This window comes from Aplysia californica, unplaced genomic scaffold (genome assembly GCF_000002075.1).
Source record: "Aplysia californica isolate F4 #8 unplaced genomic scaffold, AplCal3.0 scaffold00019, whole genome shotgun sequence".
Taxonomy (NCBI): domain Eukaryota; kingdom Metazoa; phylum Mollusca; class Gastropoda; order Aplysiida; family Aplysiidae; genus Aplysia; species Aplysia californica.
The window spans coordinates 1890784-1907474 of record NW_004797289.1 but is presented as its reverse complement, the minus strand read 5'-3'; the positions used below and the strand labels follow the sequence as shown (position 1 = coordinate 1907474).

Sequence of the window (16691 nt, the reverse complement as noted above, 5' to 3'; positions counted from 1 at the left end):
GTTGTTGGTTTTATTGGGGTTTTTTTTTCTCTTCCTGTTACAGTACAGCAGTTTAAATTCTTTCATTCCAAAAGGTTCAAAATTCCTTCAGCATCCCATTGGAAAGCGCTGAGACCACACTATATGCCCAGTGCCATCTTTAGATAGTTCACTCCAAGCTGAATAAAATAGAGTGTTAAGTTAAGTAAGTTATCAGTCTTTAAGTAAGGGCATTCACAGCTTCTAATAATGGAATGAAAGCAGTGAATGTATCATCAATTATTTTTTTCCCTTTTGTTTATACTGACACAAGAATGTGATGTTGGAAGTGAACTTGATCTCATAATTAGATTTATCAACCGACACAGACCAGACATTTGAAATGCAATCATAGTTTCCTTTATTTCCAAAGCTGCAAGAGATTATTTCTTAATTCCCCACAATGTTATTACAATACCACAAAGAAAAAAAACTTGACAAAATATAAGCAATAGCAGGTTAATTTGTATCAGACAAATTTCAAGGTTGTAAAAATGAATTCATATCACATTATTGGAGTCTAACACTTTTTCACAGTCAATAAAATGCTAAAAGTAAAGTTAGACCCCCCCACTTCCCGACCCATTTCCCATTTAGAACAGCTTGACCAAGTACTGAGCCTACATACAAGGTGGCCCTGGGGTCACAGTACACAGTGAGGCAGCAGTTATGACTCACAGGAACAAGACACAGGATTATCATGATCATGATGTATGAAGGTGGGGAAGGGGGGGGGGGGAGACCTTTTCTTGTAACAATAAATTGATCTCAACAACACTGCTGCATCAAACATAATGAAAAAAGTGGAGGGAAAAAAGGGACTGACTTCACATTATTATACTTCAGAAACCTCAGCCCATGAACATGTCTATCACATGATGATTTTTTCATTTTACGATGACTTAAAATAGGTCAGAAAAAAAATTTAGCAGTGTGTATAGGCATGAAAAGTGAACAGATCTTTAAATGGATGCCCAGCTTTGTACTTCATTTGTATGGTGGGAATTTTTTAGGGCGATGTACAACACTTAATTATCTAAAGAACTGAAAAGACACATATCAGATTTTTTGCAAGACTAAATAGTCCAATTGCAGTTTTAAATTTATGATGAATTAAATCGAGTAAAATAAATACACATCATCATGGGCCATTATTATTATACTTTCTTTGTCAGTTTTAAATGAAGCAGAGGTGCCCATTCCTGCAATCAGACAGGATTTTCAGTTTCAAAAGACCAATTACCATTCATACATCAACACTGAAACATCGGCGGTACAACATAAACAGTTTTTTGGTAATACCATTATATCACAGTTGCTGGCTCCTCAAGGCCCACTATTGAGTAATTTACATACATTCAGTGTTTGCATAGTCATTGAGATTTTACATACAATAACATTCATCAGCAAGGCTTTCTTAAAACACATCACCTTATTTACAACTCTTTCAAACAGGAACTTAGGTAAAGTTGATACAAACTAGGCTAACATGCATGAGTAGATAAGAAAACTTTTTCCTCTCACTACTTTCACTTTCAGCCCAAAGTGTTCAAAGAATTGGTGACCATAACATTCGATTTTGAAAAGTCCTTCATTTTATCTTCAGGATCAAAGTCGAGACAATCAACAATTCATAATTTACTGTACTGAGCATTATTAATACAACACAGAACTGTACCAACCCAGTTCTCAAGCTGAAAGGTACAGTCAGGCACAGATATAACACGAACATAGAAAAATCACAATCACGGACAGTTCAGACAATTTGCCATTCCCCAGACTGATATCACTTTAATTTTTCATTATTGACATCCCCTATTATGGATGTGCTGAACGTATTTGTCAATCCCCAATGTGTTTAGAGTTCTCCATGCCCCACTGTATTACTGTATACATCAACTTTACAAAACACAAAAATATGCCAAAATTTAACTAAAGCCATTCAAGAACCTGGGTTCCAACTTCCAAAGCATGCATAATTTACAAGCTACTTTTATTTCAATTAAAACTTAAGATAAGAGATACGTTACGGGAGAGTGCATTACAAGCACAAATCCCTGTTCCTGAGACACAATTTCCGTTTGCTGTTCACCACTCCCCTACGGGTTTCACTATCCTGAAAGTGACATTGATGCGAGCGCCGCGGTCGTGATACTCCTTGGGCACTCGGTGCTGGTGGAAGATAAACAAAGAACAAATTGTCAGTGGCATTCTATAAAAGATATGGTAATCCAAAAAAATTTCCAAGAGAGACAAAAGAAATCCTAACAATATTTCCTTTCATTTTGACGCATTGCATCTTACGAGGTCTCTCCCAAAAGAAAATTACCCTATTCAGTAAAATCAATCATTTTTATTTTACAGATATGAAATTTTGTACATATCTACAAAAACAAATGGTCTATTTGACATAACAACTGTTGATGTCAGTGAACTTTTTCATCTGATATAGCCAGTGGCCATACACAGTGACCATATCAGCATCGGCCTGAATTCTTAGGGAAACATTTATTTCTAGCACAATTTCTTCACCATGTTCAAATCACTGCCTCCACAGTCCATTAAAGTTTTAGAGGGCTCACATGGTCTAAAGGTACGGTGTTTGCTTTTAATTCAAAAAGCTCCAGGATCTGAAACCTGACAGCAATGAAAACATTTTATTCCTTTTTTACTCATAAATATTGCAATGGAGACGAAACTAACAGCATGGGGAAGGAATGGGATCGGGAATGAAAAGCTTTTCTTGCTATTTGTCACCCTTTGAGGTATAATGTACGGCTACAACATGTACATCGCCAAATTGAGTCCTTTCTATTTTAGTGACCTACATAGTCCAGTATAGTGGAAATCAGATTCATACCTGCTGTAAAGAAAAAAAATTAGAGTATCAACCTTGAAAATGAGTAAGAGCTGTACTTGCGTACGCAATACTTCAATAACATTCTTTCACCTTAAAAAACCTAAACATTTATTTATTTTGGGCTGTGTTGTTATATTTAGGTGCAATAAAAATGTGCAAAGAAGCCATTTCAACTCAAACTTTCATCATTGTACTTCACCAAAACTTTCTCAGTTTGTCCATTTGCTATAAGGGTACTGTACAAGGCAACTGGCACAAACAGAAGTATGGTAACAGTAGCATTTAAATGTGTAGAACTCTGCAGCAGCGTCTCTAAAGGGACACGGCGAGTAAACGGGAATGAATGGGCAAGGCAAAGGAGTTCTTTGTGAAGTCATACAAGCCTTATGCTGAAAGGGTGACAAAACAATTAAGTGGAACTTTACCCTACAATAAACCCTAAGAAACATGGGCCGAAGCCATCTGAGAAATCTACTTTTTTCAAGTTTGTACAAGCAGCCAATCAGAGTACTAGATTTCTCTTGGTTCTAATCCCAGTTTTGTGTTACCTGCCAGTCAGCCTGTGTCCAGCCCTCCATGATCAAAAGTGCTCCGCTTCGGATGGGAACCCGGATCACTTGGCTGTATGTGTAGTCTCGTTCTCCCACATCGTTCTGCGGACAGAATGGATTTGACTGAGGGTAAGACAGGTCCTGAACTACACTGATCCAGACAACATGTAATATACTCATGCCATCCTCATAATATACTCTACTCCTTTTTTTAAGATCAAGAAAAATATACAGTCTCAACAGCCAAAGACGGCTACCCATGGTCAAGGAGAAGAGTGAATGTATTATAGATAGGTGGCCATCTTACACAGATCATAAATTTTTATATAAAATTATTCAAGAGAGGTAAAGGGAAGTGGCCATTTGAATAAACGATTGTCTTATACAGGTCGCAATTAGAGCAGGTTTTCGACGGTACATCTCTCAGGGTAACCAGTCGGTAAAAACACTCAGATGGTTAACAAAAGAGTCCGTCTCAGACATCAAGTTAAGCCAATATGACTATAACAAGCCTTGCTAGGGATCATACCACTAACAGACACCTGAAATACACATAATCATTACTGTAGAACACGACTATAGTGGGATTTTTAGTTCCAGATGAAAAATCCTGCTGTTGGCAAGTTCCCGCTATAGGAACGCAAAGGGAAATTACCAAAAAAAAACACACAATACATGCTTTCCTCTTCTTTTATGGCTATGGCATATCACTTTTGGAGTGGCTCAAGTAATACACCTCTCTTCACCATCTCTCTCTGCCACCTGCCCCACCTCACTCATCACTGGACTGGCTAATCACACCGCATCGCTGACTGCCTGTTTGGAGCCCACCTACAGCCCCCCACCCTCCAACTCCCTTACCCCCAGCTTGAGCTTGCTCTATCTCTTGCTGTATCCAAGTCCGGGCCTTTCCTTGCCCCGATAAACCCAAATACAGGTACTTACTTTACTTTTCCATCCTCTGTTGCTGTTAGGCGTTGAGGGGAGAAGCAGTTTTCAATGGTAGGCCAACTCCGCAGCTCTTTCAGTTGTGATATTATTTTTTTTCAGGGTTTCCTTGACACCCTCGATCCACCAAATACAGGTAATTGAGTTTAAATAGAAAAAAAAGGGGGATTCCGGTAAGGTCCCGCCACAGCAGGTGAGGCTACAGTCATGTTCTACTGTACATTGTAGGAGCCAAATTAACACAAAACTCACTGGAGGTGGTTTCTTGCGCAGCTCAAAGACTCTCTCATCCCCAAAAGACAGTGAGGCAATGACAGGACTTTTCCCCATGATGGGTTCATCGTCAGAGTGCCAACCTATACTGTCATGTCCATCACGGTACAAGTTGGTGGCCAGAGCATTAAACTCAATGCCGGTTATTTCTGCTAGCTGCTCTTTGAGCTGCTTCAAAGCCAGCGGCCATTCCTATGAGAAAAAAAAAAGCAAAAACATAATAAGCTGTTGTGAAAAAGAAAACACACCCATGCAAAAAGAATGCATACCTTTATTTCATTTCTGAACAATAACCACTCTTCAATACAAGCTCATAAACTGTTATTGAGAACCAAGAGAGAAACGCTGGCTGGTCAGCACAATAATGAGCATTTATTCGTTTGTTTGTTTGTTCGAGTAAACAGAAGTTCATCTACACAATACAGATCATATAGTGTTGAGCAAAATAAGACAGACAGGATCAACAGACAGAAAGAAAAGAAGTGAAACCTACCAGTAGTGCCCTGCAACCACCTGTCATGTATGAACAATAACCATTCTTCATTACAAGCTCATTAGCTGATGTTAAGAGGCAGACAATGGCTACTGAGCACAGCAATACTCATATTTCATTAGTAACAGGGCAAGACAAAATAGAGAAAAGAAATAGAAAGAAAAGACCACATAAAAGCCTCCATAATCATGACGTTTCAATGTATTTTGATTCAGACAATAACATGTCCTTGTTATAAGCGATGTCTGTGGTGTAGGTGGTCTTTTTAGTTTTAGTTTTCGTAGAGGTTTTACGGCGCTCGCAACTGCATAAGGTCATATGAGCGCCAGAAGATTAGAGATGTTACAAGAGAGTAACAAACATAAAAAAGAAGAAGGGGAGGTAAGGACGATAGATGTTTGATAGGAAAGAAGAAGCAAACCACACCAGAGCACCCGCCAACCACCCACGGTAGGTGGTCTAATGGTAAGACTACTGAACTCGTATTATGAGATTGCCGATTGGGAAGTTTGATGCTCAGCTTCATCCAACATTGACAATTGTGTCAATGGGAAAGGCACTTTACATGAAGTTTCCTACTTGGTTCAGTCCTATTGGAAATGGATGTTAAGGTAACCCCCTCTGAAATAACCGTACAGAGTTGCAAGGGGTATTAAACCTATACAGTTTCACACAGAGTCCATTTTCACTTGTTTTCATTCTCTTGGTGATTAAAAGCCAAGCTTGTGCTAACACTCAGAGAGTAAACTATACAATGCGGATGAATAATAACACTTTCATTTAATTTATTTTTCACACTAGAAAAGCACATGGGTTCTACCATTGTAATACCTTTAAAAACAATCTTGAAAACATCATTTTCTGCTTTAGCATTCTACATATATGTAAAAATGGACTTTCCCTTCCCTTTGATCAGTAGTTATTTCCATTACTCTGGCACTTCACTTGCATGTTCAGTAGTGGGGACTAAAGCTCTCTCAGCGGTTGTGCCAGTGAAAAAAAAAAGCATGCAAAGACACCAGGGCCCTAGTTTATAAAGCAGTTTTTTTCCCCTTCAACTGCAAGATCTACAATTTCAGCTACTATAGTCAACCCCTCATTTTTTGCTTGAAACCTTTCAGATATAATTCGACACACAACAAAAAAATATAGAGAAACAAAAACTCACATCAATGTTGGGCTCTACGGTGACTCCCCCATACGTGTATGGCTGATCGCCGTACCAGGCCGTGAGCCTCGGCTGAATGGCTTGTTTCCCGTTGTGGATGTCGTGTCTCTGCCCCCAGGGCACCTCGTTGAATAACTCTGCGAATATTGCATCACAACGGGAGGGTGCTATAAAGTCTGGAAAGTATCGGAGCCTGAAAGGAAAATACGCAAGAAAAGTTAAAACACATTAGGCAAAAAATTTCGGGATAACAACATGCATTTGTTAGGAAAGTCAAAATTACATTTTGTCAGCCAGTTGTTTAGATGAACTCAGGCCAAATTCAAATTTAAACGTTTTTCCTTATAAAGACATGTCAACTAAGAGAAACAACACAAGATGCATATATATATATATATATATATATATATAAAATACTTCTATCATCTAACAGACAGAATGTCAAAGCAAAACAAAATAAAGGTTTCTCATATATATATATATATATATATATATATATATATATATATATATATATATATATATATATATATATATATATATATATATATATATATATATATAAGTACATACCTGGAAACCCCAGAAGGCTCAGTGCTGATGTCATAAACTCCAGGTTTTCTGAAGATGAATTTTTTAAAAAGAATAAAATCAGTCTTCGAGCAATATGCTTAGCTCACAACACAGCTCATTTTACTTGTAGCATGAGAGAAAAAGACCACAGAGATAAGGACAGAAAATTTCAGAATGAAGGCGTCAAGGAGACAGAAGAATTATCATGAAAGAAACAAAGATTTTCTTAAAAAGGACACTGGGAGCTGAGTCCCCACAGCCCTTCTGTTACTAGAATTTGCGGATGACATTTTTTTCCTTCTTATTCCATTGTTACAAGGACAACAAACTAACACTGAGGGGTTGTAGTTTTACTTTACTACTTGTACATACTTTATCTCCTTGAAAGGAGAATTTTGATAAAAGGCAATGAAGGAACAATCTTCCATTACAAAGTGAAAAATGTAACACTTAAACCAATTCCCTTAGAGTCTTTACTGTTGTCCAACTTCAAACCAAAATATAATGTCGCTTTGTTTTTTATTCAACATAAAGGGATAATAATAAGTGTTGAACATGGAAAAAAATTGAAAAATAAATATGACTTAAAATGATCAGGAACTGAATGACCTGCTACAAATTTTTGTCAACCACAAGACAAGTCGTGTGACTCAAGAAAAGAACTTGACTGGCATCCAGAGAACATCTTGCAATTTGTCAAGAAAAGTCGGCTGCTTTTGTAATTGTTGCATTTTGTAAAAAAAGAAAAAGTCACTGCAGTTCTGTAGAGAAAAAAAACCCAACTGTTTTGTGAAAAAGGAAGTTAGTCCTGGAATTTGCTTCACCTTGACAAATATGAGGGTAATACAACTGAGATCACTTACACTGAAAACGATTAATCTAAAGACAGTGATAATCCAAAAGAAAATAGAATCTCCAATTTTTTTCTTTTTCTTTATTAACTTAAGGAAGCTACTGATCAGCCAAAATGCTTCTACTTCTACAATGGAAGAGACATGGTAATGCACTTGTGTTGATTGTGGGCCAGAGAGAGGCATTGCAAGTGTACTGTTTGTCTACTCTAGTACATAATTCACAAGCATCAACCGGACTACGCATTATGTAAAGTGGCACAAGGATAGCTAACATATGCCTGTTGTGTGACCTTCAGTGGGTCATGGCCTCCTATTGTCTCTTTGTTTGTTTTTGTAAAGTGTTTTACGGCGCTCGCAACTGCATAAGGTCATATTAGCGCGCAGGACACACCTAATATTTTCAGTTGGTAGGAAATTTGGAATTTTGCGCGGGTGGCGGCCGAAGCCTACTCTTATCAATTTTAGACCACCAAGGGATCTTTAACGTGCGCAACTTGCACACGGGCCCTCCGAGATTTTTCGCCCTTGTCCAAGAAGGCTAGGTGTAGATCTTTCCTACCAGAAGATCAGGGGTGCGGCAGAAAGACAGCAGTAAGGAGGAGCCAAGGAGTAGCAGTAGAAAGGCTGCAGAAAGAGTCAGGAGCCCAGAGGAGGGGGCAAAGGAGGTGAGGGGGCGGGGGCAGAAAGTGGAAATGAAAGCAGACAACAGAACGTTGCTAGAGAACAGGAAAGCAGGTGAAAGGAGACTCTTTTAGAGAAGAAAATTTTTCGGTCGCTACCCGGATTCGAACCCGGGACCTTTGAATGAGAGGCCAACACCTTAACCTCTAGGCCACGAGAGCCCCCCTATTGTCTCTGCACGGCCAGGCCTAGTTCACACACACATGAGCTTGTACACAGCATCATGCATGAGCTGTGTTTCATGATGTCACTGGCACGTCACTGGCACTCGACCCTCTCATTTCTCTAGTGCAGAGTACAGTGCAGCACATTTCAGCACAGTACAATCTGCTGAGACTGAGACAGCAACGCTTGCGTTTATTTTGTCTGACTGTTTGGTAGATTAAAAAGTCAGACAATGTCCAAAGAGAAAGCACACAGCGTACACCCCGCAGCTAAAATTTTAGGTTTTTCCTTTCTGAAAGAGGTAAATGTGAGAAGAAAAAAAGAACCCCCCCCCCCCCCCTTTAAAGTTGTAAAGTGAGCCACAGTTCTGAAGGGACTAAGTAAGTCTAACGAAAGAATGAAATGTCATAACTCAGTACAGCACATGTATACAATTCTTTGAATTTTGAAGATCAATTACTTCCCTTTGGTGAGAACACTATCCGAGCAATCTCTGTAAACTGAAAATAAATAAAACTAAACTGAAGAAACCCCAGCAAGACTGCGGATTTTGGTTGAAGTGATATATCCACTGTGGATTAGGGGAAAATTTAGTTATGGCTACTGTCAGACTGTAAACATATTTTTTAACTTACGTGATAACCTTGTCAGCTGGTTTAACCTTTATTTCCTGAAATCACAAGGAGAAAAAAATTGAATTCTGTTTTAAAAGTAAAGAACATACCTATTTATTAAACTACATAGGTGACTAAGAATAAGGCCTTTTCACTCAGTGCTCAGATGAAGTTGTACCCAACATTTCTTCTGTTGTAAATTACACACAAAAGTACCTTTCCATTATTATCTCTTACTTGATATAAATCTGTATTCATCTACTTATAATAATAAAGTATATTGTTCTGCTTTAAAAGTCAACAGTGTGTTCAAGGACACTGGCTTTATCTACATCCCATCATGTTTTACAATTAGAGCAACAACAAAAAAATGAGAAGGTGATATGGCAGCTTCCAAGAAACAGCATAAAAACAAAATGGCATGCATGGTAACTTGTATGCCTGACTAACAGGGAAGAGAGGAAAAGTCCAGTAAAAATTTGCAAGAAAGAATGAACGAGGTCCCTTAGACTTGGAGCTCAATAAACAAATCTCTGCAAACTTTAAAAAACCCAGTTCCCTCCTATATTACAAAAACTGAGACTGACAGAATATTCACATCAAAACAATGGGAAATTACCATAAATGTGACAAAAGATCAGTAATTCAATAGAGCCAAATGTGACTCTCATAGCAATTTAAAGTCAAACACTGGGAACAACATAAGCATAAATGCTCCCAAATCTCACCTCATCTGGTTCCTCATAAACGAATTTCTGCCTTGTCACAGGTTGGTCAATATTTTTCCCCATCCAAATAGGCATTGATGAAGTAGGCTTCTCTTTCTCCGTACGAGCTGAGTGGATTTTTGCGTGACTCTGAATTGGATTGGTGCTGTCTTGCTCATTTTCATTTACACTGAAAGAAGATTGGTTTGCCTCTGTGTGATGGGCAGACTTGCTTGCAGTGGAAGAAGCCGGCCGAGACCCATTGCTGTGGCGCTGAACACTTGACTTGTGTGCATTATTGTTGGGAGCAGCCCAGCCCCCCTGGACTCGAGCCCTCCTTTTCTTGTCAAAATTCATGGTTTTAATCGAATTAAGAAGTCTGGCTGATCACTGTGCAGGTTTCATCTGGTCAATGTAAGAATTTGACAGATATAGAATCTATAATTCATAAACATCAAAGCTAGGCCAAGGTAATAATTCCAATACATGAAATTCACAGCATAGCAAAACTAAAAGAAGAAACTAAAAATTCATAGACAGTGAATCACTTAAATGACAAAGAACAATGACATATGAAGTTGAAATGAAGGCTTTCACTCAGACTTTAATTGATCTTTAAGAGAATAAGCTAAATGCTGTTTTATTGAAGGATGTGCAGATGCAGGATGACCACGCTTACCTTCATGATCTAATGAACAGCACATGAAGAAGTTTGAAATCAACAAGCAGTTTTCATGTATCGTTGTTTGTGTTAAATATTCATAAAAGGAAGTTTGTTTTTGTCACAAATGAAAACATGTAAGGATCATATACAGTTGAACCTGCTCAAACAGCCACCAACACAACCCCTTGTACAAACAAGCCACTCCCCATCTTCCCTGGCATATTTCTATTACAATAATGGTGCTGTGTTAGACGACACCTGTCTAATACGGACACTTTTCATTTTCTCCTCAACTATGGGTGGTCGTCTTAGTACTCTTAGAGACAGTTTCGACTGTGAATCTATTCTAGATTTAGACTTTCACTTACACATGCTTTGGGGGCTACACCGTAGTATTTTTGGCTGTAGAACACAATACATTAAATATGGCCACTAAAACCATTGCAAATCGATTGTTTTCAAGAAAATCTAATCTAGATCTTTTACAAACAAAGTTGCTATTCAGACTTTGAATGGCTATTTGGATTCAAACTTCAACAAAAGGCATGCTGGAACTGATGTTTTTCATATATCGATTTCAGCATGACTTACTTATTGGTTGATGAATATCCAAACTGACTTTCTGCTGTCATTTTAATATTGTTCCAAAATTTAATTTGCACTTATTTGTCCCCAAAAAATGAGAATTTTAATTACTACTAACGTTTTGAGCGGTTACCCCTGCTTCAGACTGTAGAAGGATTGTTGCTTGCCTAACGCATGTATTGTTTTGTCTTGATTTTAATTTGAACATCATGTAAAGTATAGTATGCTGTTGGAAAAACTTTTCCTTTAGACCACTGTTACTTTGAATGGCTGACTTTTGTTCCTAGTATGCTGTTGGAAAAACTTCTCCTTTAGACCACTGTTACTTTGAATGGCTGACTTTTGTTCCTAGTATGCTGTTGGAAAAACTTTTCCTTTAGACCACTGTCACTTTGAATGGCTGACTTTTGTTCCTAGTATGCTGTTGGAAAAACTTTTCCTTTAGACCACTGTTACTTTGAATGGCTGACTTTTGTTCCCTTTGGCAGGGTTTAAGCGTTTCTCTTAATTTTTACTGGACTTCCAAATGGTCAATGATTTTGTCTTTCTCGTCAAATCAAGTGGGTTCAGACTACAATCCTTTGTTGTTATGAAACTTTGATTTTCAATTTTTTCACTGCTTTCAGCTCAGATTGCTGTTTCTCTGTTTGCCTTTGTTGTGTGTAGTATTTCAGATTTTTTCAACCGGAGTTTGAGTCCGAATAAGCACAGGAGGCTATTCAGACTTTAGTCCGAATGGACATGACGGCCTGTTGCAAAAACATCAAATTATAGTACGCCAGAGAAATACAGAGCTGAGGGGAGCATTCCCCTGTGAAATCTTGCTGGATTTTTTAGGTCAGGGGAAAAGGCCACCTGAAACTGAAAACCACAGATTTTTATCAAACATACTAGATCTAAATCTAGTTAATAACCTATTTTTACATAAAGTCTACTCAAATACAGAGGCTATTATTCTATTGTAATACAGATTACCATCCCATACAATAGTATACAGTGGAGTCAGCCTTTAAACCGAACTCAGTTAATCTCAACCCACACTAAACTACAAACTACTAAACAGGTGAAAATCCGGCAGTCCCAAAGACTTTTATCTTATGCTTTAAATTTGCAATGAAATAATATTAAAGGGAAGTCAAACTTTACATATAAAACTAAAACAGACTGAGATGAATGAGAAGAATATAAAATTTGTAAAAGTAGTGTAAAAAAGTACAGTGGGTGTTGCATTCAACGAGGTCGCATTCAACGAGAAGTCCCGCTCCAACTTGGCAATCCTTAATCCTCGATTTTTTCCTCTATATCTCTTTGTAAATGTACGTCAGCTCCAACAAGGTTGCAAACAGACCGAAGTCGCTTTCAACGAGGTCGCGATAACCAAATAAAAGCACTTAGGGGCCCCGAAAGCGAAGAATTGTTCTCCATTCTCTCCATTTCACGCGAAGCACAAGGTCCATCCTCGATTCCTAACACATTGTATTGCTAGATCTAGTGTGCCTCCTAATATTATATTATGGGCCCCAAAGCCAAGAGGATGGGCGGGGGTTGGCCTAAGATAGGGATGGGAGGGGGTGGGTGGGAACGCGATGCGGGCTGAGTGAAACTGGATGAACTCTGGATGGAGGTCTAGATCGAGACCTTCATTTTTTTCAATTTTCTTTTCTTCCCCTGATCAGAAAATCCAAGCTCATGCCTTTATTTTATGTAGATCTAGGCCTAGATTACATTTCAAAACGAGAAGTGTTCCGGAAAAAAATATTTTTAAACATGCAGAAATGATGGTCAGAACACAGCTCAAATATGCGCACACTAAACTGCTTGAGATTTTTGTCATCAGGGGGAACAACTGTTTTAATTACACTGGTATTGGTACATCGTGTATAATAACTTGTCTCCTTTCATTTCTTTAGCCTTTGTCACGTTCAACGAGAGGTCGGATCCAACGAGGACAACAAGCCGGTCCCGGCAACCTCGTTGAATGCGACACCCACTGCAAAATTATAAGGAGAAAAAAAACACCGGTTGAGCATGAGTCAGCCATAAGAAAGTCAAGTAATACTGTACTGTAGAGAGGTTTAAAATTTTAATGGCCAGCTCTATTCCGATTCGAGCCCGATTAGATTTTTTATGAGCTAATCGGCCTCGAGTACGAATATTTTATCTACCATTTCCGCTTCTCCCAGCATGGTCGTCCTTATAGTTGTCTAGGCAGTAGGCTAGTCTCTGCCTGACAAGATGGACGGCTTTCTAGAGCAGGCATTCAAATCTTACGACGAATTTGACAAAGCTTTTGCTAAATTTAAAGAGATTAAAATTTTGTTGCCTTTAGGAATAAATCATCTGAAACTGAAACAGTTGAGAAGGCGGACTTTAAGTAGTTAGAGAGTGTGGCAAAAATCCACAGACTTTCTGTACAGTAGAGACGAGGCAACAAATATTACAATTACAACAAAACATCAGCAGTATACAACAGCAACAAAAACCACTAGGGGCAACAACAGCATCAACAACAACAACAAGAAAAGACCTGCAACTGTCTTTGTTTGTTTGTCTGTTAGTTTGGTGTGTGTGTGTGTGTGTGTGTGTGTGTGTGTGTGTGTGTGTGTGTGTGTGTGTGTGTGTGTGTGTGCATGTGTGGTGTGTGTGGAGTGTTTGTGTGTGTTTAAGGCCACAAGCACAAGTGTGTGTGGTTTGCATTTGTGTGTTTGTGTGTGTGCGAGTGTATATGTGTATCTCTGTATGTGTGTGTGCAAGTGTGTGCGTATTGTATGTGTGTGTGTGGGTGTGTGAGTGCATGTGTGTGTGTGTGCATCATGTGTGTGCATTTGTTTTTCTTTTGGCAATCCTTTTCTTTTTCAAAGTGGCTAGCCCTACTTGCTAGCCTGAGAGTCTAGCCTTACTTAAGTACAGCAAGACTGCCAGTCTAGCCGTAGATCTAGGTTTGGCCTTATCGCCTCCAACCTGTTGAGTACAGTAGTCTCCGCCTAAACGCACGGTGCTCGGGGGGGCTCCTGAGCGTGTGTTTACACAGAGCGTGCGTTTACATGAACCTTTGCAAGGGGAGGAAGGGACGCAGTCATCTTAATTCCTTATTACTCTACTAATCTCCCTTGGGGGAGGGGGTCATTTTGGCAGATAAGGTGACGACACGTGACTGTTTTGTGAAGGATTCCGCGACAGGGGTTAAGATTAAGAATATAAAGGCATTGAATGGGGGGGAGGGAACAAACTCAAAGTAATGGTTATGCACTATAAACGTCGGGAACAGATAGCCTATGAGGAAACGGTTGGTGATGATAGTAATAGAGTCGACGGACCAGCCACGTGGCTTTCCAAGCGACCGTCCCCGACCGTAAATTCAGGCAGAATCATCCTCGAGAAACATTTTCTCTTGTGATTCGTTGAACAAGTACGTTATAAGTTCTTTGAGCGCAGCTTATTAGGCTTACTTGGCTAATCTTTAATCCCATAGAGGCCTGTCTAGTGTTTTACGGCATTTTTACGCATTTCGCGCATCAGGCCTAGATCTAACTAAACATTACACGCAGTCACTCAAACACCAGTCAGAAACCTTCTCTCAAAGATACATTTCCAGTGACCAATCAAAAAACATTTCAGTCCCCCCCCCCAACATTTTAACCAACCAGCCCGAGACTGAGACCTATGCATCAGTGGAAAGTAGGGTGTGTAAACGCTGTCTATCTCTCTCTTCGTCCGGCGTGAGGGGCACTCTCACCAAATATCCGGTTTTCTAGTAAATTCTAGGCTTGCCGTAACTAAGCAGTCTGTGCAGATTGTAGTGAAAATTTCCCCTTGCCAAGCTTAACTTGTCGGCGTGTTTCGCGGATCAGAGCGTGCGTTTAGAGGGAGTGACCGTGCGTTTGTACATCTAAATTATACAGTAAAAAAAACGTCAGATGACGAAAGTGTGCGTTTGAGCGGAGCGTGCTTTTGTATGGCGTGCGTTTAGATGGAGACTACTGTACACAGGTCTCATTCTAGATCTGGTAAATATTCAGGCTTAAATAATGCAAGTCAGTAAGGCACCTTTTGGTTTTGTCTGAAATACAAATGATCAGGTCAAAATGTGATACATCGTGAGGGAATCAGGCGCTCGTCAATTTTTGGGCACAGAGAGTTATTAGTATCATCTTAAAGCTTGTTCAATTATATTTGGATGATAAAAATATCCGTTTATCTTAAAGTTAAATATACAAGTCAAGATATTTGAGAATGAAGGAGGGGGTCACCTGTTTTCAGATGTAAAATTAGCGAGAAAATGGCTGTCAAAGATGAGTATTTTCCTTAGCTTAAATGCTAATTTGTTTCGTGGTAACAGAAAATTCACATCTTTTGTGTCCTTAATCAACGTTTTCAAGAACAATCCACACAGAAATGAGTTCTTTAGTAGGCATGAAAGGTGTTGAGCCCAAAAACAAAAATCAAGTTTCTTCACTTTGATTATAATTTTGACGAGAGCCTGATTCCACCACACTGCCTCACAAAAATACTTTAAGGCTTTGCAAACTAAAGATTTCATTTACAATTCAGCCATCATGTACGGCTAGCCTGACAGTCTAGCTAAACACGGCTAGCCTAGCCGTCTAGCCGTACTTAGCTAAGAAGTCTGGCCAGCTAACCTGCAAGTCTAGCAGTCTAGGGCCGTCATTAAATACGGCTAGCCTCTTCCTTTCTTTTTTTTCTTTTTAAATTCTTTTTTTTTTTTGGTCACAGAGTCACTCTGTCGCAATTAAAACACCGCATTGCCATTAATTGTCACAGCATCACTCTGTCAAAATTAACGCTACCAGTGAGGTAGATCTACAGTCGGAAGAAATCTAGATATCTAGAAGATTTTTCGGGATTTTTAGCATGAACTGACGTCTTGTCAATTTTATCTCGGGCATGATGAATAGAACACTTATATATCCAGGCCTAGATTCTACTTCAGATTTAGACAAGGGTCCAGAGCCAGAAGAGCTTGATGATCTAGATTCTAGACCTAGATCTTGCATAGAAATAGAATTTACGGTGATCTTGTAGTTCCGTTCGTTGAAGTCCACAATCCATTTGTTTACATCCAGAGAAGAAATCCAGAAGTCTTGATGACAAAATAGTCTACACAAAGAGCAGGGATGCAACCTAAACTGCAAAACATCAAATAAGGATCAAATTCAGGCCCCCCCCCACCTCCATATTTTTATGTCAGGGGGCTTGCCCCCTCAAACCCTCCTCCTCTTGACTTTAACTTTCTAACGGCTAGATTTATCTAGCCGTTAACGAATATCTCGAGCCTAGAGATCGAGATATCGGTCTAGAATCTTGATCTAGATCTAGATCAAATAAAAACATTCTTCATACTTTCCACTCTTCTTCATAATGCTGTACAACACTGTGGGACAGTTGTAGATCTATCATGTATCTAGATATAGATCTAGATCTAGATTAGTCTAGACGAGTCAAGTTGCTCAACGTACCATAGCATAGACTCTGTCCACTAATAGGCTGCGAGGCAACAACAAATTCAATTCTCCACT

General features: G+C 39.1%; 1 protein-coding gene across 2 annotated transcripts; it reads right to left on the bottom strand.

Annotated features, from left to right (window-relative positions):
• Positions 1–355: 355 nt before the first annotated feature.
• On the bottom strand, positions 356–16673 carry LOC101846624 (alpha-ketoglutarate-dependent dioxygenase alkB homolog 3). Of its 2 annotated transcripts, none has more exons than XM_005090564.2 (8): positions 16632–16673; positions 9927–10310; positions 9220–9254; positions 6885–6932; positions 6312–6504; positions 4630–4842; positions 3427–3531; positions 356–2190 (listed from the first exon to the last, which is right to left on the bottom strand). In XM_005090564.2, the coding sequence occupies exons 2-8, from the start codon at positions 10260–10262 to the stop codon at positions 2107–2109; spliced, it is 1014 nt and encodes a 337-aa protein (XP_005090621.1). In that variant the 5' UTR covers positions 10263–10310; positions 16632–16673; the 3' UTR covers positions 356–2106. The 2 variants fall into 2 exon arrangements, with proteins under 2 accessions (XP_005090621.1, XP_005090620.1); XM_005090563.3 differs by having other exon boundaries at positions 16516–16650.
• Positions 16674–16691: the final 18 nt, after the last annotated feature.